Source organism: Erythrolamprus reginae, chromosome Z (assembly GCF_031021105.1).
Source record: "Erythrolamprus reginae isolate rEryReg1 chromosome Z, rEryReg1.hap1, whole genome shotgun sequence".
Taxonomy (NCBI): domain Eukaryota; kingdom Metazoa; phylum Chordata; class Lepidosauria; order Squamata; family Dipsadidae; genus Erythrolamprus; species Erythrolamprus reginae.
Window position 1 is genome coordinate 112,086,605 of NC_091963.1, and position 22,666 is coordinate 112,109,270.

The following is a 22,666-nucleotide window of genomic DNA, read 5'->3' on the forward strand; positions in this document are numbered from 1 at the left end:
TATCTATCTATCTATCTATCTATCTATCTAACTATCTACCTAGTCTATCTATGTATCTATCTATGTATCTATCTATGTATCTATCTATGTATCTATGTATCTATCTGTCTGTCTGTCTGTCTGTCTGTCTATCTATCTATGTATCTATGTATCTATGTATCTATCTATCTATCTATCTATCAACTATCTATCTATCAACTATCTATCTATCATCTATCTATCTATCTATCTATCTATCATCTATCTATCTATCTATCTATCTATCATCTATCTATCTATCTATCTATCTATCTATCTATCTATCTATCTATCTATCATCCATCCACTCACTCATTCACTCTATAACATAATGGCAAATCTATTTCAGCTCGGGTTCCAAACGGATACACGCATGCTCGATAGTACGCATGCACATGCCCATACCCATAATTCAATGCCCGCTCCCATTCATGTGCACAACCACCACACTGCCCCCCACGCATGTGCACAGGCCTCACTGAAGTCTCTGGACTTCTGGTAGGCCCGTTGAACGGTTTTTCGCCATCCCCATGGTTCAGGAAAGCCGCCTGGAGCCTGGAGACAGTGAAAAATGGCCCAATGGGGCATCCAAAGTTCCAGTTGGGCCATTTTTCGGCATCCCAGGCTTTAGGAGACTTTCCTAAAGCCTGGGGAGAGTGAAAATGGCCAAAAAGAAAGTCGAAAATCTATAATATCTATATATGTTCTATAATATCTTCATCAAAGATGACTAGAAAATGCAGAAGCCCATAAAGGTGAGACCTTGAAATATTCCAAAAGTATTACTGTATTCCATTTGAAAACTAAATCACCAAAGATAAAATCTTAAGCATGGTATGTTAAATACCTTCTACATAGAAAAAAGTGATCAGAGAAAGGTAGCAGTGTATTACCACTGAGATTAACCATTCAGGATCACTGTTAGAAAAGATGGCATGATCCAAATTATTATTTCTCATCAAACGATTTCTCATGATGAACAAATGATAAGATTTTCGGAAAAGGCAGAAATCCAAGAGATTGAAGATGGAGCTGTGGATATCTGCTACCGTTCTGGGGGTTCAGACAAACTGATTCATTATGGTTCATTTTCAATGTAATGGCATCTGTTATCTGAGGCAGCAAGCAGGGTAGAAATGATTAATGGCTTGTTAATTTTTGTTCTGGCTCAGTTCAGTTCTCAAAGAGATAGGAGAAGAGCTCAACAGATGTACAATTTTCTCCATAGCCACTTTGCTCCCAGTAAGATACCACAACCTGCAAATTTGTGTCTCTTAGGAAAATATTCCTCTTTGGAAAAGGGGCCTTTCTTTCTCCTGTGAATCAGCCATTCCTTCAGATAATGCCAAGTTCCCGGCTATTCTGACTCAGTGATTGGAAATAAAATGACCTTCAAGTTCACCCGCACTCAACCATATTCCTATTAGTCCTGATTTTAAAAGCTGTAATCTTCCATTGCCATTCTATTCCTCATCCTACTCTACTCTAGAGAGGGAGGAAAACAAGTATCAGCTGGGGTAGATGAGGAATAAGAATCTCTTTGTCCATTTTATACAATACTGTATTTTCCAGATGCTTGAGCTGGTATATCTAATATCAAAAACTGGGACCATAAAGGTAATTATCTCTGACCAAAGATGGTATAAAATAGCAGATCTTCCAACCAAGAGTAGGAAGTTTCTTCTAATGCACTGAGAAATTTCCAAGTGTGGAATATATACTATATCCACCCTCCTGCCTCCAAATTACCCATGACTGCCAAACTCTCACCTTGAGAATTCAGCACAGAGAAGAATTCAGCACAGAGATAATGCCAGATTATCTCAGGGATTGCCTTCTGCTGCACGAATCCCAGCGACCGGGGCCCGTCAACTAAACAATGTCGGTTGGCGGGGCCCAGGGGAAGAGCCTTCTCTGTGGCGGCCCCGGCCCTCTGGAACCAACTCCTCCCCGAGATTAGAATAGCCCCCAGCCTCCTTGCCTTTTGTAAGCTCCTCAAAACCCACCTCTGCCATCAGGCACGGGGGAACTAAGATAATCTTTCCCCCTAGGCTTCTACAATTTATGCATGGTATGTTTGTATGTATGATTGGTTTTATAACAAGGATTTTTAGCTGTTTTAGTATTGGATTTTTACATTCTGTTTTTGTCACTGTTGTTAGCCGCCCCGAGTCCACGGAGAGGGGCGGCATACAAACAAACAAACAAATAAATAAATAAATAAATAAATAAACAAACAAACAAACAAATAAAATTATCAGATAATCATGCATGAAATTTCAACCATCTTTAATTTCAACCAATTATTTTATATTCATTAATGGGAGTCAGAAGTACCATATTACCAATCTTTTGGAAATGTTCAGCTGAATCTGCTTTCCTGTAAATTTCCATCTGTTGGCTGTAAACATTTTCACTGGAAGAAAATCCTGATCCACCTTATACAAACAGTTGTAAAAGTCTTTGGAAAATTTTGAGATCCTGTTTGCGACAACTGCTTAAGGCCAGTTACCTGTTCACTTAGGAAACGAAACCCCTTGTCGGGACGGACACACTCATAGGTTTCTCCCAACACAGGGTTGAATGGCTTGCTGCCAGCACGGTAGTAGGTAGAGGCATAGGCAGATACAGCAAAGGCAGCTATGCAAAGCTGTTAGAAAGAAGCAAGAAGGAGGCGGGGAGAAAGAACCAGAGTCAGCTATGAATGTACTTGGAGGTAAGAGAGAGCCCTAGGAGTTTATTTTTCTGCAGATAACATCACAGAGGTTGATTTTCCAAACATTCTTAAGACACATTCTATATGTCTAAAACTGCCCTTCCAAAGCCCAGATCTGCCCACCTACTGTATGTGACAAACTTAGATGCAGCCCTTGGCTGCCCAAGATGGCCCATCCCTCCTGACAGATGGAGAAGCGTATTACCAATCTTTCACAAGGGTCCAAAGTGCAGCTGGCTGCATCCAGCAGGGCAGTGTACTCCAATTCTTCGCAAAGGCGTTGCAGCATGTTGAGTGGCTCATTCAACTGCACCGGCATGGAGACTTTGGAGAGATCTTTGCCAATGTTGTTACGAAGGATGTTCCAGAGGCTGATGTCATTGGCATGGTTGTGGGAAGCTGGTAGGCAGTTCCTCCGGATTATCCCAGGCCCCGGCCCAGGAAGATACAAAGGAAGAGGCACTGGCATATCTAAGCTCATCTCGGAAGCGTTCCCAATACATTGCATAGGACCTGAACCTAGTGGGGAGGTAGAAAAAGGCAATTGTATGCTGGATCCCTATACAGTGTTTCCTCGATTTTCGCGGGTTCGAACTTCGCGAAAAGTCTATACCATGGTTTTTCAAAAATATTAATTAAAAAATACTTCGCGGTTTCCCCCCTTATACCATGGTTTTTCCCGCCCGATGACGTCATGTGCCATCGCCAAACTTTCGTCCGCCTTTATTTTTTTAAATAAACTTTAATAAATAAAGATGGTGAGTAATAATCTGAATGGTTGCTAAGGGAATGGGAAATGGTAATTTAGGGGTTTAAAGTGTTAAGGGAAGACTTGTGATACTGTTCATAGCCAAAAATAGTGTATTTACTTCCGCATCTCTACTTCGCAGAAATTCGACTTTCGCGGGCGGTCACGGAACGCATCCCCCGCGAAAGTCGAGGGAACACTGTATATCAACTTGGATACCCATTAGATGCCATAACCCACCTAACTTAAAGGAAACATTTCTTTAAATTAAAAAAAACAACAATATCTAAATAAACAGGCGTTTCTCAGTATTAAACCCCAATTTTCCGTGGTGGTACAAATTGTCTCAAACTTTACAAGTATTCTGATTAGCTTTTTGACCATGTGAATTAATTAATTTTCCTTTACCTTTGATTTTTATTACATAGGGTTTTTTTTTTAAGACGGAGGGATTGTTGTATTGTTAGCATTGAGGTGAGCTACTGTATCATGCCTAAAGAAATATGGTAATTTTTAAAAAAGTAATGCTTGTTGATTCCAAAAAGACTTCTGGCATGGTAGTGAGCATTTAGTGAATCTTCAATTCACTTTCTGGTAAATGGGTATTTCAAATCTGACATGAGCAACACAACAGACATTTCTTTAATTGGTCTACCTACCTTGGCAGATAGGAATGTTCCCCAAATTCCATATAGTATATGATATTGGACTAAAATATGCCTTTGATATTTATTCCATTTACATGCTGCTAAAGTACCGTATATTCTTAATACAAGGATAATAATTTGACTAGTATACAATCATAAAGCATAAACTTATTTCACTAACTTAATGGTTGTTTTCCCACATCATGCTCACCTAAAAGCAAATAAATCACCTGATATATGACACCAACCACTAAAGTTTTAAAATATTTAAAGTTTTAAATCTGGCTTTAAGATTCGAGGCCTAAATTCTGTTTTCTTGAACCAGAAACAATAGTCAAAAATCTTGGCCACAAAAACATATTCTGCCAATTTTTATGTTTCCAAATATCCCTGTCAAAAAGCTCCTCAATTAAATCAAAGAATCCTCCTCCTGATCTTATTCCCATTGGTGAAGAAACCATTTTGCTCCAATGTTTATCAGAGCACCTGGTATTCTGCCATTATGGAAGTACCATCACTAATTAACAACAGGGTACCTCAAGGTTTGTTTTGGGCCCAGTGCTCTTCAATATCTCCATAAATGATCTAAATTAGGGGATAAAAAAGGAACTCATCAAATTTGCAGACTTCACCAAACTGGGGGGAATTGCCAACACTTTGGAAGACAGACTCAAGATTCAGAAAGACGTCAAAAGACCTGGAGATTGTGCCCTAACTAACAAAATGCAATTCAGTGGTGAGAAAAGTAGGATACTATAGTTAGGTAGGAAAAACAAAAAATATAGGACAGAATAAGCAGCCCTAGCTTGACAGTGATAACTGTGAGAGGATCTTAAGTGTCCCAATGGACCATTACTTTAAGTATGAGCCAGCAGTGTGCTGCAGCTGCCAAAAAAGCCAATGCCGTCCCAGGTTGCATCAACAGAGGGATAGCATCAAGATCATAAGAAGTGACAGCATCATTCTACATTGCATTCATGAGGCCCGTACTTACAACCACTTAAGGGCGCCACAATACAAAACAACAACACTGAGACTCTAGAAAAAAATGCAGAGAACAGCCACAGTCATGATAAGGGTCCTAAACCATATATAGTTATAGTTAAGGGACTTAACTATATGTCTAGCCCAACAAAGAGAAGGATAGGTGACACGGTAGCTGTTTAGGGGCTGGCACAGGAAGGGAAAAGTCCACTTATTCTCCAAAGCACCTGAAGACAGGAGAAGAAGCAACCAGTAGAAGCTTTTAAAAAGAGATCCAATGAGGAACAAAGGAGAAATTTCCTGACAGTAAGAATAATCAGTGGAACAGCTTGCCTCCTGGAGTTGTGGTGCTCCATTGTTGGAGGTCTTCAAGAAAAATTAGACAGCCATATGTTCAGGATGCAACAAAGTCCCTCGTCTTGAAAAGGAGGATTGAACTAGAAGATCTCCACGGTCCCTTATAATTCTATGAACTTGTGTTATAGTGGATAAATGCATAGACTAAAACTAGTGAACTCTGAATTTTACTCTGCCTAGACATGAACTCGCCTGGGTGTATAGTCACTCTCTCTTAGAACTAGGAAGAAGACAGTGGCAACTATTTCTGAAAATGTTGTCAAGAAAACTATACAGATTCATTCAGGCAATGACCAGAAGTCAAGATTTAGTCAAAGGCGCATGTACATATGTATGTGTACATGTACACACAGACACACAAATTACCACCCTATAGATAGAAATCAATTGTCATCTAAGAATCTGCCCAGTCAAGCCACACTCATATAACATAGCTTCTTCACTATATCTAACCATAGTAAATTCTGCACATCACTAATTATGGCAGGACAGAATATATATGAAGACCCTTTCCATTCTACATTTCTAATTCACCTTCCATACATCTTGACAAATGTATCTTTTTCTTTTATGTACGCTGAGAGCATATGCACGAAGACAAATTCCTTGTGGGTCCAATCACACTTGGCCAATAAAATTCTATTCTATTCTATTCAGTGTTTGTTTTTAACCAACCTGATCTTATTTTTGGAATCAAAATTTCAGCACTTCGTGTGGAGTCAGGTTACAGAAAAATAACCTTTATCCAACCTTCCATAATCTGACATGTTGGAATGACGACTCAAAAAATATCCAGCCAGCATGGCTAATGGACTGTTATTTCTGAAAGCTGAAATCCCAGTATTATTGGAAAGCATGATAATTCCCCTTCTCTTATCTTTCAATCCCGGCTCCCTACGGACGTTTTCCCCCTATAGGCATACACCTGCCCATTCCTTGGATCAAGTACCTTTGTGATAACGGTCAGAACTTCCTGGCATATCCACCATCTCCTCTGAGATACTGTTGGTGACTTCACTGACACTGGATTCATCATCCGTGGCCTGGAGGAGCAACAGGAGATTACACAGACCACAGCAAGTAGCGGGCTACCAGGGAAGAGCAAAAATGGGCAAGAAGAAAGGAAGGAAGGAAGGAAGGAAGGAGCAAGGCGCTATGTCGGGAAACTGAGGCAGGACCATAAAGGGAGAGGATACTAAAGGATGGAACTCCTATGGATCCATTCTTTAATAAGTTTATGATGAGGAAAATATTGCCTAGGTGAGGCAGATACTATCCTGCCTATAGCCTCCAATTACAGTAGGAATCTTATAAACACAAGTTTTAAGCTCTAAAGAATGATACATACAGAGCAGGATATATAAAAAGTGAAAGAGTAGGAGGACTATTCATAACCATAAAATGCTCACCGTAAAAGCTGAAGTCAGTGCTAAGTAAGATTGCTTCTGGTTGATACAAATTTAAATAGAGCATATGTTGAATTTTACCTAGGCATTTGGGTCAGGCAGTTAGATGAGGACTGCTAATGGTTTTTCCTATGCCTGAATTTGCTTATTTATTTATTAATTAAGTTTATTTGGCTCCCTATCCCACAAAAAGTGATTCTGGGCAGCCTACAACAATACAGTAAAAACAGTCAATAAGTAAAACAACTATTACAGTAGTTAACACAATTAAAAAGAATTAAAAATTATAAAAGCAAAGCTAAAACAGGTAAGAATAATGGATGAAGAGATACTAATAAGAGAAATACTTCATCAGTTATTGTTTATCCTCAGAACTGAGGATATTTTGTCAATATTATGTGTTTTTAACCTTGAAAATCATCTAGACTAACTTGTGAGGGATGGGTGACTGTAGGAAAAATCATACAAACAAATAAATAATAAATGGGCAGCTCATAGCCAAAGAACTTTGAAAGAACAAGTCATTGTTTAAAGATAAGGAACTATAAGGGAGAATACGGGCCTTAAAACTGCCAAAATATAAAATTTAAATGGCAAACAGATGATAGTTTCAGTTCTCTCTCTGTTCAATCCAAAGTGGACATGTAGAGTATTTCCATTTAAATTATGATAATTGGTATCAAATTTGGAGCTATAAACATACACTAAAACATTTACAAGTATTTACGTAACCTTATGCTTCTTATATTCTTTTATATGAAATCCTGGCTGTTTTGAGGACTTACAGATTGAAGGGAAGGAAGAGAGCAATAATAACAACAACAACAAAATACTCAGAATCCCCAGCTCCATATTACAGGGACATTAATAGCAATAGCATTTAGACTTATATACCGCTTCATAGTGCTTTACAGCCCTCTCTAAGTGGTTTATAGATAGTAAGTATATTGCCCCCCCAAAATCTGGGTCCTCATTTTACTGACCTTGGAAGGATGGAAGGCTGACTCAACCTTGAGCCTGCTGAGATTTGATCTGCCAAATTGCTGGCAGACAATGATCAGCAGAAGTAGCCTGAAGTACTAAACTCTAACCACTGCACCACCGAGGCTCTTAAAGCAAGCTTAGCAATGTAAAGATATGTGGACCAATTCCTCGAATTCCCCCCAGCTAGCATGGCTAGCTGGAGAATCCTGAGAGTTGGTCCATACATAATAAAATAGCCAAGATTGAGAAACACTACAGTGGAGCTGTCTGAGAGACAGGGCAGTACAGTCAAATTGAGAGGCCTTTGAAAGGGCAAAAAAGGCCCTTTTGTGTGTTTTGGGCAAGCATGTCCCAGAGACATAGGAATTGGTCTTAACTTTATTTTTATTATTATTTTATTTATTTTATTTATTGGATTTGTATGCCGCCCCTCTCCGCAGACTCGGGGTGGCTAACAACAATGATTAAAAAAAACAGCATGTAACAATCCAATTAACAAAACAACTAAAAACCCTTATAGTAAAACCAAACATACACACAAACATACCATGCATAACTTGTAATGGCCTAGGGGGAAAGAATATCTTAACTCCCCCATGCCTGGCGATAAAGGTGGGTCTTGAGTAATTTGCGAAAGACAAGGAGGGTGGGGGCCATTCTAATCTCTGGGGGGAGTGGATTCCAGAGGGCCGGGGCCGCCACAGAGAAGGCTCTTCCCCTGGCGCCCGCCAAACGACATTGTCTACATTTATTTCCAAACGGGAAAAGATGGTAATGGCAGGAAAGTCCAAGCTGAAAAAGCAAAAATATCTGGATTCTGCTAAACTGACATTTTCCAGCCAAAAAAGGGAACCGGGAGAGGCAAGTACTGAAAACAACAGGTAGGGTTTGGGGTATGTGGTGCTAGCTGGAGAATGGAGTGGGAAGGTCAGCTGCTAGGGGGAAGTGGGCAGTGGCTTGGCTCTCGACTAATTGACAAAAGGAAGAAAGAGAAATGAAAAGAAAAATAGAGAGAAGTGATGATCACATTAATCTAAAAAAACAGAATACAATGATATGTTATAAGGAAACATGAAACCATCCCTTTGGCCTTACATTAAAGCTAACTTGACCAATCGATCATTTCTAATGAATAATAAAACAAGCAGGTAAACTATAGCTGAGATGTCCTGCATACGAAATAAACTGTGCGTGTTCAAATTGCTAAGCATAACTGCAATTTGGGTATATCTAATGGTTATTTCTTAGCTGTCAGCAGATGGGGCAAATGATTCACTGAAAACCTGTCCTTGTTATTGCCCTGAGCTGACCCTAAGCTCTTGCAGCTGGGTATATTATAACAAATTCAGCAAGAATTGTGCAAATAATTGCACCTCAATTTTCAACTTTCAGAAATAGAAGTGTACTTAAGATGACAGCTCCCTTACATGGCCTCTGAAAACACAGCTATTGCTGTCCAGCCACTTTCCCACCTGTTGCTAGGACCTCCCATAAAGATTGGGCATCATCTCTTCACTATGAATGTAACCTCATCAAGTTGATTTATATAATGAATTTTCATAGGTCTGTTCAGAGCGGCCCAAAAACAGATGTGCCCCTCCCAACAAGGGAGAGAAGCATGAAAATTCTTAGCAAGGTGTCTCCCAAAAAAAGACTTCCTGAAATGCAAACTTTTCACAGCTACTGTCACTAACCTCATTCTCAGATGAGCTGGCTGATAGAAATACCTCACAGGCATCGAAGAACTCGGTATGTGAATCCGAAAGAGAGACAATGCTGCAATTTGAGAGCTGTTGCTTCTGGCCTTTAACCAACAGAGCGTCTGGCTGAAAGAAGGAATACAAAAAAAAATCTTCTTCTTTCGGTTATTATTACAAAATGTTCGATGTTAATAATAAAGAGGTCAATCCAAATGTTGCCTTCAAATGGGTGGCAAGTTATTATTATTATTATTATTATTATTATTATTATTATTATTATTATTATTATTATTATTATTAATTAGATTTGTATGCCGCCCCTCTCCGTAGACTCGGGGAGGCTTACAGCAACAATAAAAACAATATATAATGACAAATCTAATAGTTAGAATCTAAAATAACAATAATACATTTAAAAACAAGAAACCCCAATATATGAAAACATACTTACAGTCATATCATACACAAAAAACTACATAGGCAGGGGGAGATGTTTCAGTTCCCCCACGCTTGATGACAGAGGTGGGTTTTAAGGAGTTTACAAAAGGCAAGGAGGGTGGGGGCAGTTCTAATCTCTGGAGGGAACTGATTCCAGAGGGTTGGAGCCGCCACAGAGAAGGCTCTTCCCCTGGGTCCCGACAAACGACATTGTTTAGTTGAAGTGTAAACTGAGATATAATCTAAATCGGTGTTTGTCAAACTCAGCAATTTTAAGATGTGTGGGCCTTTAATATGTTGACCCCAACTTCCATAATTTTCCAATCAGCCTGGCAGGCTAGAGAATTATGGGATCTGAAATCCACATATCTTAAAGTTTCCAATGTTGAATAATACTTATCCAACCTTCTTTGCTCTAGCACAGTGTTTCCCAACCTTGGCAACCTGAAGATATCTGGACTTCAACTCCCAGAATTCCCAGCCAGCATTCGCTGGCTGGGGAATTCTGGGAGTTGAAGTCCAAATATCTTCAAGTTGCCAAGGTTGGGAAACACTGCTCTAGGACACAGGTGTCAAACTTGATCATGTCATATGACATATTGTAACATATCACAATTATTTTTGCCTTTATGGAGATGAGGGGAGGCTGGCCTGTATACAACATATCCAGCCCACAGGTTGCCAGTTTGGATTGGTATACATTTCATTTTTCATTTATTTTTAAAATTAATACATTTTCTCCTCCATTTCTAGGAAAACAAATTAAAGCTGCAAAAACAATTTGATTTGGTAGAATCCAACCGTTAGAAACTGTCCTATCAGGAAATAAGTGGAGGAAGAGAGACAGTGGAATTGAATGAAACCCTAACTTGGCAACTTGTGGACTTCAACTTCCAGAATTCTCCAGCCAGCATAGCTGGGCATTCCAAAGATGGCAGTCTCTCTGTCAAGTGGCCAAGGCTCAAAGGGACAAACTTGGGGGAGGAAGGGAACAGCTGCTGTCAGATTATGATGATGCCCAAAGAGGCAACTATGATGAAAGTGTTGCAGCATTTCTCAAAAATTTAAAATAAGGTGTTAAAAACTGTTTCAAAGAAACATCTTTCTGCAGAGCACCAGGGTTTTTTATGTTTCTGAATTTTATCTATTATTATTATTATTATTATTATTATTATTATTATTATTATTATTATTATTTTATCTATTAAGACTTCACATATGCCTTTTCCTGTTCAGCAGTCTCTTTGGAAAAAATGTGCTCTTTTCTTCTATATTTTCACCACCTTCTTTTTATCAAACTTCTCACCTTCCTAAAGATTTGTCACATAATTTAGGCCAAGACAAAAATAATATTTCAAGAACTGTTAACAAAAAAAATCCCATCTGCTCCTGCTTCCTTAATATTATATACATTTCTCCCATATAGTGTTTTTAATCTGATTCCCAGATTGGGTATGCATATCATTCAGAGTCAATTTTAAAACTGGAGTAACACAAAAGACTAATAAACAACAGTAATAATTTATTCAGCCTTTTCAATTGTTCTTTTAAATATTGTTTTTATTTGTTGTAAGCCACTCAGTCCTTGAGGAGCTGGGCAGCATATAAATCAATCAATCAATCAATTAATTAATTATATTTGTATCAATAGTTACAGAGGATGATCCTAACATTAACAAAACAAAACTCCTTCCATAGGATTGCATTTGACAAAATTAAAGCAGAAGATTTCATGGTTTCCTTCACCACTTTTCAGACAAGAAAATACCCAATTCCAACAGCAACAGGGAACATCTATTTATTTTTTAATTTTATTAAAATTATATAGCCACTTATCTCACTGCTGGGCAGTTACAATAATTGTCAGATGCCACAAAACAGAAGAGAAACTGTTTCGCCTTGTGATAATTTTCTTAGCTGTTCACCATACATTTTTCATGCAGCCTAAGGAAGGATTTGTAAGTTAATGCACAACGATTATGCTAGAAATACATTAACTGTCCTGTGATTTCTGGCCATAGATCAGTTCAAGTTACTTTTCATTTAGGGAAAGGTTTACCTCATCAGCACCAAATGAGGCAAAAGAATCCAGAGTGGTATCTGAGGAGATGGAGAGAGAATGAAAGCGGCGTATACATTCAGGATTGTCAAGACTTGGAAGAGAAGCCTGGAAGGGGTAAAAAAAAAAAGATTATTATTTTGGCACAGGGAAAATGAGGAAGTGAGTGTTAAAGATTGTAAATTAAAACTGGACACTATTCATTTCCTAAACTGTGAAGAAACTGAGCTCTGATTTAAAGCACTCAAACACCTGCAGGGGACTAAATACATTTTCCATGATGTAGAGCAGTGGTTCTCAACCTTTCTAATGCTGTGACCGCTTAACTCGGCTGTGGTGAGGAGGGTGTTTGCCCAGGTTCGCCTGGTGCACCAGTTGCAGCCCTATTTGGATAGGGAGTCATTGCTCACGGTCACTCATGCCTTCATCACCTCAAGGTTCGATTACTGCAACGCTCTCTACATGGGGCTACCTTTGAAAAGTGTTCGGAAACTTCAGATCATGCAGAACGCATCCGCGAGAGCTATTGTGGGGCTTCCAAGATTCGCCCATGTTTCCTCAACACTCTGTGGCTTGCATTGGCTGCCGATCAGTTTCCGGTCACAATTCAAAGTGTTGGTCATGACCTTTAAAGACCTACATGGCTTTGGACCAGACTACCTCAGGAACCGCCTGCTACCACATGAATCCCAGCGACCAATAAGGTCCCACAGAGTTGGCCTTCTCCGGGTCCTGTTGACTAAACAATGTCGTTTGGCGGGCCCCAGGGGAAGAGCCTTCTCTGTAGCGGCCCCGGCCCTCTGGAACCAACTCCCCCCGGAGATTAGAATTGCCTCCACCCTCCCTGTCTTTCGTAAACTACTCAAGACTGATTTATACCACCAGGCATGGGGGAGTTGAGATATTCCTTCCCCCTAGGCCATTACAAGTTATGCATGGTATGTCTGTGTGTATGTTTGGTTTTATAATAAGGGGTTTTAGTTGTTTTATTATTGGATTGTCACATGCTGTTTTTATCATTGTTGTTAGCCGCCCCGAGTCTACGGAGAGGGGCGGCATACAAATCCAATAAATAATAATAATAGTAATAGTAATAGTAATAGTAATAATAATAATAATAATAATTATTATTATTATTATTATTATTATTATTATTATTATTATTATTATTAACATAGTTCTTCATGTTGTGGTGACCCCCAACCATAGGTCTAGCACTAATTCCCCCAACAGAGCTTTATGCTGATTGGCAGGAAGGTCAGAGGGACACCCCCACTGTAAACACGTGATTGGTCAGACTGTAAAAATATTTTCCAAGGCGACAGAATAGAAGCTTTAGTTCCTAACACCATGGGGAATTTGTCGTTTCCCATGGTCTTAGGTGACCCCTGTAAAACGGTCATTCGACCCCCAAAGGGGTCCCGACCCCCAGGTTGAGAACCACTGATGTTTACCAGTTTGGTGCCAGTTAACCTCACCCATCCTTAGTTAAGGGGGTGGACTAAAAGAGGCACTGAGTTCTAGTCCCTCTGTAAGCATGAAGGCCAGGGGATGACTGTGGGACAGGTGATTTCTCTCTGACACAGAGTTTTCTTGTGGGAAAAACAGGAGGTAGGAGCGTTAAGTATGCCACCCTGAGTATTACAGAAAAAAAAAAGCTGGAATTTCTTCAGTATTTCTTCTTCATCTTTGCAAGAAATACTTCTTTCAAATACAGAATGTAAGATGGTAGTGATGTGGTGGGAAGATCCTTGCTTGATTTGGGCTTGATTTGGGGTGGCAGGTGGGGATATAGGAATTTCTCAGCAAAGCCTTAAACCAACACTTAACAATTCCTTCAAAGCATCATGACCCCTTACACCAGCCGTAGTAGAGTTGATGCCGTCCCCAAGGTCATCCTGTGCAGAAGACAGTGTGTCACGTTGTAGATCTAGCATCTGCTGCAATTCTTGGAGACGGTCACGCTCAGAGGTCAGCACAGCCAGCACACTGCTGAGAGAACCATGAACTGGCAATGAAAAAGAAAAAAATGCAGACCGCATTATATTCCATTAGTGCAGAGGATTCGGTTGTCAGGAAAAGATTCTGGGATCCTTAGAATGTTAACTTTCTTGAAGAACCTCAAATTTTATAGACAGCAATGATCAAAGTGGGATTAATACGTGCACAAATAGACAAGATGGTGCCTGCAGGCATTATGAACTTCCACATAATAATAATAATAATTCAATATGCGGCCCTCCCGAGCTCCGTTTTCATTGGCCGAGGGTTACAGGAGGCCATCGCGGCCAAAAACAGAGCTTGGCAAAGCACTCAGGCTGTCACAAGCACCCCTGGCATGAATGATATTGAGCTGGCCACACAAACCTCCAGCCACGCCATCCCTCCAAGGTTAAACACAACCCTGATGCACCCCTCAATGAAATCGACTTTGACACCCCTGCCATAAAACAATGGCTTCATTCTTCTCCACAGTCCAAAATGGAAATCAGTGTCTCCCACTACACTGTAGTAAAAATAAGAGAGTTATCCATGAGTAGTGTTGGGTGAACCGAACTTGCAAAGTTCGGGCTTGTACCGAAATTTATTTTTTATTTTTTTATTTATTAGATTTGTATGCCACCCCTCTCCGAAGACTCGGGGCAGCTCACAACAATGCCGAACCCGAACCCGAACCCAAACTTTTTAAAAAGTTTGGGTTCGGATTCGGCGTTCGCTCGAACACCGCGGTGGGTGGGAGGGGGAGTTGGGAGGGCTCTAACTCAGTGAGAAGAGGAGGAGCTGGGTGAGAAGAGGAGGAAGGTGAACGCCGGGGAGCTGTTGGCTGGTCGGGAGGCGCAAAAGGAGGCAGGGAATCCCACGATGGGATTCCAGGGATGGAGCTTTGAGGTCATGGAGACTCCTTCCTGGCTGGCAGAAACGGGGAGTCTCCGTGACGTCAAAACCCCGCCCCCGGAATCCCATCGTGGGATTCCCCGCTTCCTTTTGCTTGCAGCACCATTCCCAAAGCAGGGTAATTATTTATTTATCCTTTTATTTTTATGGAAAAGGATCGGACGCCGCAGCCCCACCTCGGGAATGGCGCTGCAAGCAAAAGGAGGTAGGGAATCCCACGATGGGATTCCGGGGGCGGGGTTTTGACATCACAGAGAAGTGTTCAGTTTCGGGTTCGGCGAACTTACCCGAACTCCGCTGCCAAGTTCCGGTAAGTTTGCCGAACCCGAACTTCGTTGGGTTCGCCCAACACTATCCATGAGCTTTGGATATAACGATTAATACCTGCACTGAGCTCACCTTTCTGAGCTAAGATCCAGAAACTTCTTTGGAGTTGGCTATACTCTGGAGGTACGCTAAACATGGTCTGGTTCTGACAGGAGTCAAAATATCTTGAGAGATTGGGAACGGAGCCGTGCAAGCGTCCCACCTGCTAGAAGAAAAACCAATTGGTTTTAGGCACCCACAAAAAACTTCCCTATCACAAATTCTTTCCTTTAAAATCCCTTGATGATTCTTTTCTCGATCCCAGAAAAGTACCTCATCTCCATAACCAAATGTGGCCCTTCCTAACTTTGGAATGCAGTCAATGGTCCACTATTGATCACACCGATTGGTAGTGACTCTTTGGGCCCTTCATCCAGCCCTCTCTGGAGATCTGAAATTGGGATCTTTTACAGAGCAAAAAAGTCTCTCCATTGCTGATTTCACTCTATATTTCCTACCTTTGTGCCAAACACTATCTACCCCAATCCCAAACCATCTCACCCTGCCTATGGTGTCATCCTTTGCAAAGCTCTGAGTGCACCAGATCCGCGTCGATCTCTTTGCCTTTCTGGGTCTTTCTGTTCCTGTTGAGGTCTGTAAAATCAAGATGCAATCTCAAACCATCAAAGATCAATTCCAAAATCAAAAAATGCTAATTATAATCTAATCTCAGGAGTGCTCCGATTTGTAACTGTTATTACAGCAGTGACTCGTAACTGCCCTGAGTAGTGTGAAAGTAACCTTTGACCAAATATGTTCCCTAATTATTTCTTTTAATGTAAAACTTTGCAGAAAAGGAATGCTACTAACACACCTGTACCTTACCTGACTGCTTGAGATTAGAGGGGCAGAGGGAATACGGTGGAGAGATTCCAAACTTTGTAGCATATGGCTGAGCTCTTGAAGCTTTCCCTGACATTCTGAGAGTTCTGGGAAAAAATAGAAAAAAATAGGAAAAAGTAGAGTAGGATATAGTATGGCAGCACTGCCTGTTCTCTCAGAATATCAAAACACCAGACAATCATCTGTTGGAAAAGAACACCCACTGGGGGAAATTTGCAAAGGAAATAATAAATTGATGACCTACATTGAAAACATATTTCACTGGCTAAATTCCCATGAACTTACAGTATTCAATGACCAAAACCTAAGGAAAATTGATTAAGAAGAACTTGCCCACAAGATCTATCTGTAACAGAAGGTACTATATTAAAAGTAGGTAACTGGTCAATCTCTTCATCAGGTATCTACTTACTGTGATTAGAATCTTGCTGATTCTAATTTTCTTATCTCTGAAGATGAAAGTTGGCTTAGAAATAGCCAAGGCTTAAATATTGTGACTACCAGCTAAGAAAAATCTTATTTATTATTTTATTTATTTTATTTATTGGATTTGTATGCCGCCCCTCTCCGCAGACTCGGGGCGGCTAACAACAGTAATAAAAACAGCATTTAAATCCAATACTAAAACAGCTAAAAGCCCTTATTTGTAAAACCAAACATACATACAAACAAGCATGCGTAAATTGTAAAGGCCTAGGGAGAAAGAATATCTCAGTTCCCCCATGCCTGACGGCAGAGGTGGGTTTTAAGGAGCTTACGAAAGGCGAGGAGGGTGGGGGCAATTCTAATCTCCGGGGGGAGTTGGTTCCAGAGGGCCGGGGCCGCCACAGAGAAGGCTCTTCCCCTGGGCCCCACCAAACGACATTGTTTTGTTGACGGGATCCAGAGAAGGCCCACTCTGTGGGACCTAACCGGTCGCTGGGATTCGTGCGGCAGGAGGCGGTCTCGTAGATACCCTGGTCCGGTGCCATGAAGGGCTTTATAGGTGATGACCAACACTTTGAATTGTGACCGGAAATTGATCGGCAACCAATGCAGACTGCGGAGTGTTGGTGTTACATGGGCATTTTTGGGGAAGCCCATGATTGCTCTCGCAGCTGCATTCTGCATGATCTGAAGTTTCTGAACACTTTTCAAAGGTAGCCCCATGTAGAGAGCATTGCAGTAGTCGAGCCTCGAGGTGATGAGAAGAAGGTTTCATTCTTACCTGCTGAGCACCTGTCCAGTCCCTTGCTGTCACTGAGCCAAGAATTCACCTTTTTGGGGGGACTGTCCAGTGAAGATAAGGCAGGAGCGCTTTCTGATATCAGTAGGTGGCGCCGTGAGCGGTAAGCCTACAAGAATAAAACAAGACAATATAGGAAGAATGGAAACTAGAACCAAAAAGGAGATGGATAATTCACTTCATTTCAGACTTTAGGGTGGATCTTCAGCCTGTGAAATTCTGACCAATCTGTAAAAAAATTATCACAAAATGGATACCATAGAGAACATTCCCAACTACATAAGAAACTTGCCTGAGAAATGGAGTACAAAGGAGAGTTTGAATACTACCCTCAGGCTCATACTGACTTTCATAAAATACAATAGTAGCAACATGCTTAATTCCAACTTGTCTTCCGAGGACTATGTGGAATTTTCCATGTCATTTTCTTAACAATAGTTTGGAAGTGGTTTGCTATGACTTTGCTGGGATTTTTTTTTAACTTGTTGCTTTGATGTTTGATTTCCTGGTGGATGTTGAATTACCACATCTGAAACTGCTTATAATAATAATAATAATAATAATAATAATAATAATAATAATAATAATAATAATAATTTATTATATTTGTATGCCGCCCCTCTCCCAGGGTTTGGAGCGGCTTAGTTTTCATTGTCAACCAAATTTGCCTAGGTCCTGCCACCCAGCTGGCAGAATCATTTAAAAAAATATTCATTTCCAAGATGAATCTTGCTGATGCTCAGAAAAATCCATACGGACACTTAGATCAAAACGCACACCTGGTATTTCACTTTGCCTCTTCTAAATATCACCCAATTTACTCGGCAACAAGATAATTTTTTTCTCCTTCAACTCCTACCGTCAAAACGTCGCTACAGAGCACTGCACACTAAGACAACTAGACACAAGAACAGTTTTTTGCCGAACGCCATCACTCTACTAAACAAATAATTTCCTCAACACTGTCAGACTTTCTACTAAATCTGCACTTCTGTTCTACTAGTTTTTCTCATCATTCCTATCACCCATTTCCTCCCATGTTGACTGCATGACTGTAACTTGTTGCTTATATCCTAAGATTTTTATTAATATTGCTTCTTCACTGCTTATTTGACCCCTATGACAATCATTAAGTGTCGTACCACATGATTCTTGACAAATGTATATTTTATTTTATGTATGCTGAGAGGATATGCACCAAGACAAATTCCTTGTGTGTCCAATCACACTTGGCCAATAAAATTCTATTCTATTCTATGTGCTGGCTTTCTCAGCAAAATAGAAGCAGCAGCTTTCACCCAATTTACTTTTTCATTTTCTAGCTTCTAAGTCCACGAAGAGCTCAAAAGCATTCTAGGGAGAAAACTGGAGCGGCCAGGAAGGAGAGGAGAATTATTCACTGGAATAATCTATACAACTTCAACCCATGTTGCAAAAAGTAATTCTTTGGAAAGATGCTATACAATTTCCCTCTTTGCATACAATCTGCAAAAAACAGTGAAGGAGGCTTAAGATGTTTCATTATCACATTTCAGAAGACATGCTTGCTATCAAGCAAGAAGGATTCATTTTATTGTACTCACTTGTGTGGGATGAGATGCTCTGCCACCACTTGTTATGAACGGTCTTCGGGATACATGTGATTTCTCTGCTTGCCGGTGCAAGCACAGCTTTGCAACCCAATTATTGAATAGCTCTGGGGACTTTATCTAAAATAAGTGAGGCCGAGACAGGACAGCAAAATGTTAAAAGCATTTGTCCAAAACATTGTGATTTTGAGCTGCAGCAGCAAATGACATCTTTTGCTGAAACTAATGTTTATATGGCAGTAAAAAAATCATAAATGTTTCATTTCCCCTCTCTGACAGCAACAATCTGTTCCTTCTTCCGATACCCCAAATTAGTAACAGCAGGTAGCGTCTTCATTCATCTAAAGGTATGGCCAACTCTGCTTAGTGGAAATTGTACCTCGAATCAAATGAGGGTAAAAGATCACGATTGAAATCTGAGGCACAAAACTGATTTCTAGGCCTTTATTTGAGAGTTGGCATGAATTTATGAGCCTTATCTCCGAGAGCGCCTGCTGCCGCACGAATCCCAGTGACCAATTAGATCCCACAGAGTGGGCCTTCTCCGGGTCCCGTCAACTAAACAATGTTGGTTGGCGGGCCCCAGGGGAAGAGCCTTCTCTGTGGTGGCCCCGGCCCTCTGGAACCAACTCCCCCCGGAGATTAGAACTGCCCCTACTCTCCTTGCCTTTCGTAAGCTCCTTAAGACCCACCTGTGTCGTCAGGCATGGGGGAACTGAGACATCTCCCCCGGGCATATACAATTTATGAATGGTATGTGTGTATGTATGTGTGTTTAGAAAATGGGTTTTTTTAAATGTTTTTAGTAGAAATTTAGATTTGTTGTAAATTGTTTTTTCACTTTGTTGTGAGCCGCCCCGAGTCTGCGGAGAGGGGCGGCATACAAATCTAAATAAACTAAACTAGACTAACTAAACTTATCTTAACATGACTCCTTGGCAAGACTTTGTGATTTTTTTTCCTGATTTTTTCTGACTGACAATAACTTGCTATGGCTAGGGTAGAGAAAACAGTTGCCATTAAGTATTTATTTGACTTAGAAGATTTAAAAACTGCCTCATTTCAGAAACTCTGCTAAAGGAAGCTTCAGACACCTAATCATAACAAATAAAAATGTGCAAGCATCGATTCATACAGGATCAACCAGCTACATTATTTGAAAAGTGCAAGAAAATGTAACTTAGAAGCTAAATCCTGCTTTTAGCAATGGATGAATACAACCAGACTTCAAGATGCCATAATTGCATGCATATGCACAAGTGAACGGGCCTTAATTACTCAATTAGGATTTGAATTCTATCTTCACAAAGGAGAACAAGTGGACTCTTTATCCTTTACCAGAGATCCAGACAAAAAAATGGGGAAAAAATGCTCGGTGTGGATACTCGGTGATAATTTTTCTGTGCAGCCAACACAATAACTTTGCAAAAACAAGTTTTCAGGTGTAACTTGTCAGTTTAAGCCAGTGGCTCTCAACCTTTCTAATGCCGCGACCCTATAATTCAGTTCCTCATGTTGTGGTGACCCCCAATCATAAGTCTAGCCCCAATTCTACCAATAGAGCTTTAAGCTGATTGGCAGGAAGGTCAGAGGCAAACCCCCACTGTAAACGCCTGATTGGTCGGATTGTAAAAATATGTTCCAAGGTGCCAGAATAGAAGCTTTCATTCTTAACTCCATGGGAAATTTGTCTTTTCCCATGGTCTTAGGCGACCCCTGGGAAATGGTCGTTCAACCCCCAAAGGGGTCCTGACCCCCAGGTTGAGAACCACTGGTTTAACCCTTCCTCCATCACATATATTCTCAAATATTCAAATACATATATTCTCCGATGTTCTCAGTTCTCAGATTTTGAACAATGCAGAAAGAACAGCTTAGCATTTGTTAACAAAAACAAATTCATTGTGTGTCCAATCACACTTGGCCAATAAATAATTCTTCTAAGCCAAAGCTTAGGGATGAATTGGCATACGATTGCAGAATTCCACTGGTCTTTTCTTTCATCCTGTATCATTCCACGTGTACCTTAAGATGATAAATATTGTCTTCCGTGTCCAAGTCCACACGTTGGGCCTTCTTATTAACTGACATGACTGACAAACAAACATCTATGGAGCCATGTAACTTCCCCTTCAAGACCTAGAGAAAATATCACAAATGTAGAGTTACACAGAGAAATTATATCAGTCCTTTTCTTAAAAACATTTCTCAGTAAATGAACTGCCCCCCTTTGTCCCCATCATGATTCCTGTAAATATTGGTGCATGACACTCAGTTATTCTCAATTCCACTATTTTATACTCACATCTTGGCGTGTTGTGGCATATTTCAGAATGCCATCTTCCAAAACAAAATAACGCTTAGAGAGAAAAAGAAAGAAAAGGGGGGGGGGAGGAATAAGTCAATAGTACTGGACTTGATTGAATAAAATTAATAAGCTATATCAAATGATATTCCTTAAAAGAGTAGGACAATATCATTTCAAATTGCTTTGATCATACTCAGTGGTTTCTAGACTAGTCTTTTCCAACTCAATTAATGACTATGCCAGCTGAGAATTTTAGAAGTTGTAGTCCATCAACTGGAAAAAATTGTTTTAGATTGTTTACTAAAAATGGAACTCATAAGCATGCCCCACAAAATAAACAGAATTACTATTTATTTAGTGTTCAGTATTTCCAATCAAAATTATAAACACCCATCGTGCCCTTGTTCAGAATGTATATTCTACTCCTCCAGCAGTCAGCATTTGATCTAGTAATTTATTCATTCATTCATTCATTCATTCATTCGATTTTTATGCCGCCCTTCTCCTTAGACTCAGGGCGGCTTACAACATGTTAGCAATAGTACTTTTTTTAACAGAGCTAGGCTATTGCCCCCACAATCCGGGTCCTCATTTTACCCACCTCGGAAGGGTGGAAGGCTGAGTCAACCTTGAGCAGGTGATGAGATATTGAACCGCTGACCTTCAGATCTACAAGTCAGCTTCAGTGGCCTGCAGTACAGCACTCTACCTGCTGCGCCACCCCGGCTCATTAAGGCATTAAGGCACCAGGCTAGAAACCAGAAGATTTGCGAATGCTAGGTACTTCCTTAGACATCAAAATTAGCTGGGTAACTTTGGGCTAGTTACTCTCTCTCAGCAAAATCCAAGTCACAGGATTGTTGTGAGGAAAATAGAATGCAGAAGTATTGTGTAGGCTCTTTGAATTATTTATAAAAAACATTAAAGGTGAAATAACACTTAGACTTATACATCACTTCAAAGTGCTTTACAACCCTTTCTAAGCATATTTAGAGTCAGCATATTTCCCCCAACAATCTGGGTCCTCATTTTACCAACCTCAGAAGGATAGAAAATTGAGTCAACTTTGAGCTAGTGAGAATTAAACTGCTGAATTACTGGCAGCCAGTAGTCAGCAGAAGTAACCTGCAGTACTGCATTTTAACCACTCGCCACCACAGAATATAAATAAAGTAAATAAATACTTTAAAAGTAAATAAATATCCTTTGGCTATTAAACACAGGGTTTTGTCCTGATTAGATATCTTTTCCCTGAAAATTAATTTCTCTCTTGAGTTTAGCCAACATCATCCTCCGATTCTTACTGCTTACACAGATGTTCACTATTTAGGTGATTGTTCTGAGACAATTGTTGTTCAATATCTTTTAAATATTCCAAATAAA

At 40.2% G+C, this 22,666-nt stretch overlaps 1 protein-coding gene across 2 annotated transcripts in view; it reads right to left on the reverse strand.

Moving 5' to 3' along the window:
* The window catches only part of OSBPL7 (oxysterol binding protein like 7), a 63,876-nt gene that overhangs the window by 22,953 nt on the left and 18,257 nt on the right, over positions 1-22,666 (reverse strand). Inside the window, exons 4-16 of one of the 2 annotated variants that reach the window (XM_070729283.1) lie at positions 21,281-21,334; positions 21,001-21,114; positions 18,970-19,095; positions 17,369-17,495; positions 16,144-16,247; positions 15,820-15,912; positions 15,352-15,481; positions 13,917-14,065; positions 12,058-12,165; positions 9,555-9,686; positions 6,420-6,513; positions 2,940-3,253; positions 2,531-2,668 (exon numbers count right to left, since the gene is read on the reverse strand). In XM_070729283.1, coding sequence (XP_070585384.1) covers positions 2,531-2,668; positions 2,940-3,253; positions 6,420-6,513; positions 9,555-9,686; positions 12,058-12,165; positions 13,917-14,065; positions 15,352-15,481; positions 15,820-15,912; positions 16,144-16,247; positions 17,369-17,495; positions 18,970-19,095; positions 21,001-21,114; positions 21,281-21,334 — 1,683 coding nt within the window. Of the gene's footprint in view, positions 1-2,530; positions 2,669-2,939; positions 3,254-6,419; positions 6,514-9,554; positions 9,687-12,057; positions 12,166-13,916; positions 14,066-15,351; positions 15,485-15,819; positions 15,913-16,143; positions 16,248-17,368; positions 17,496-18,969; positions 19,096-21,000; positions 21,115-21,280; positions 21,335-22,666 lie in introns of both variants that reach the window. The other variant, XM_070729282.1, reaches the window with a different exon arrangement.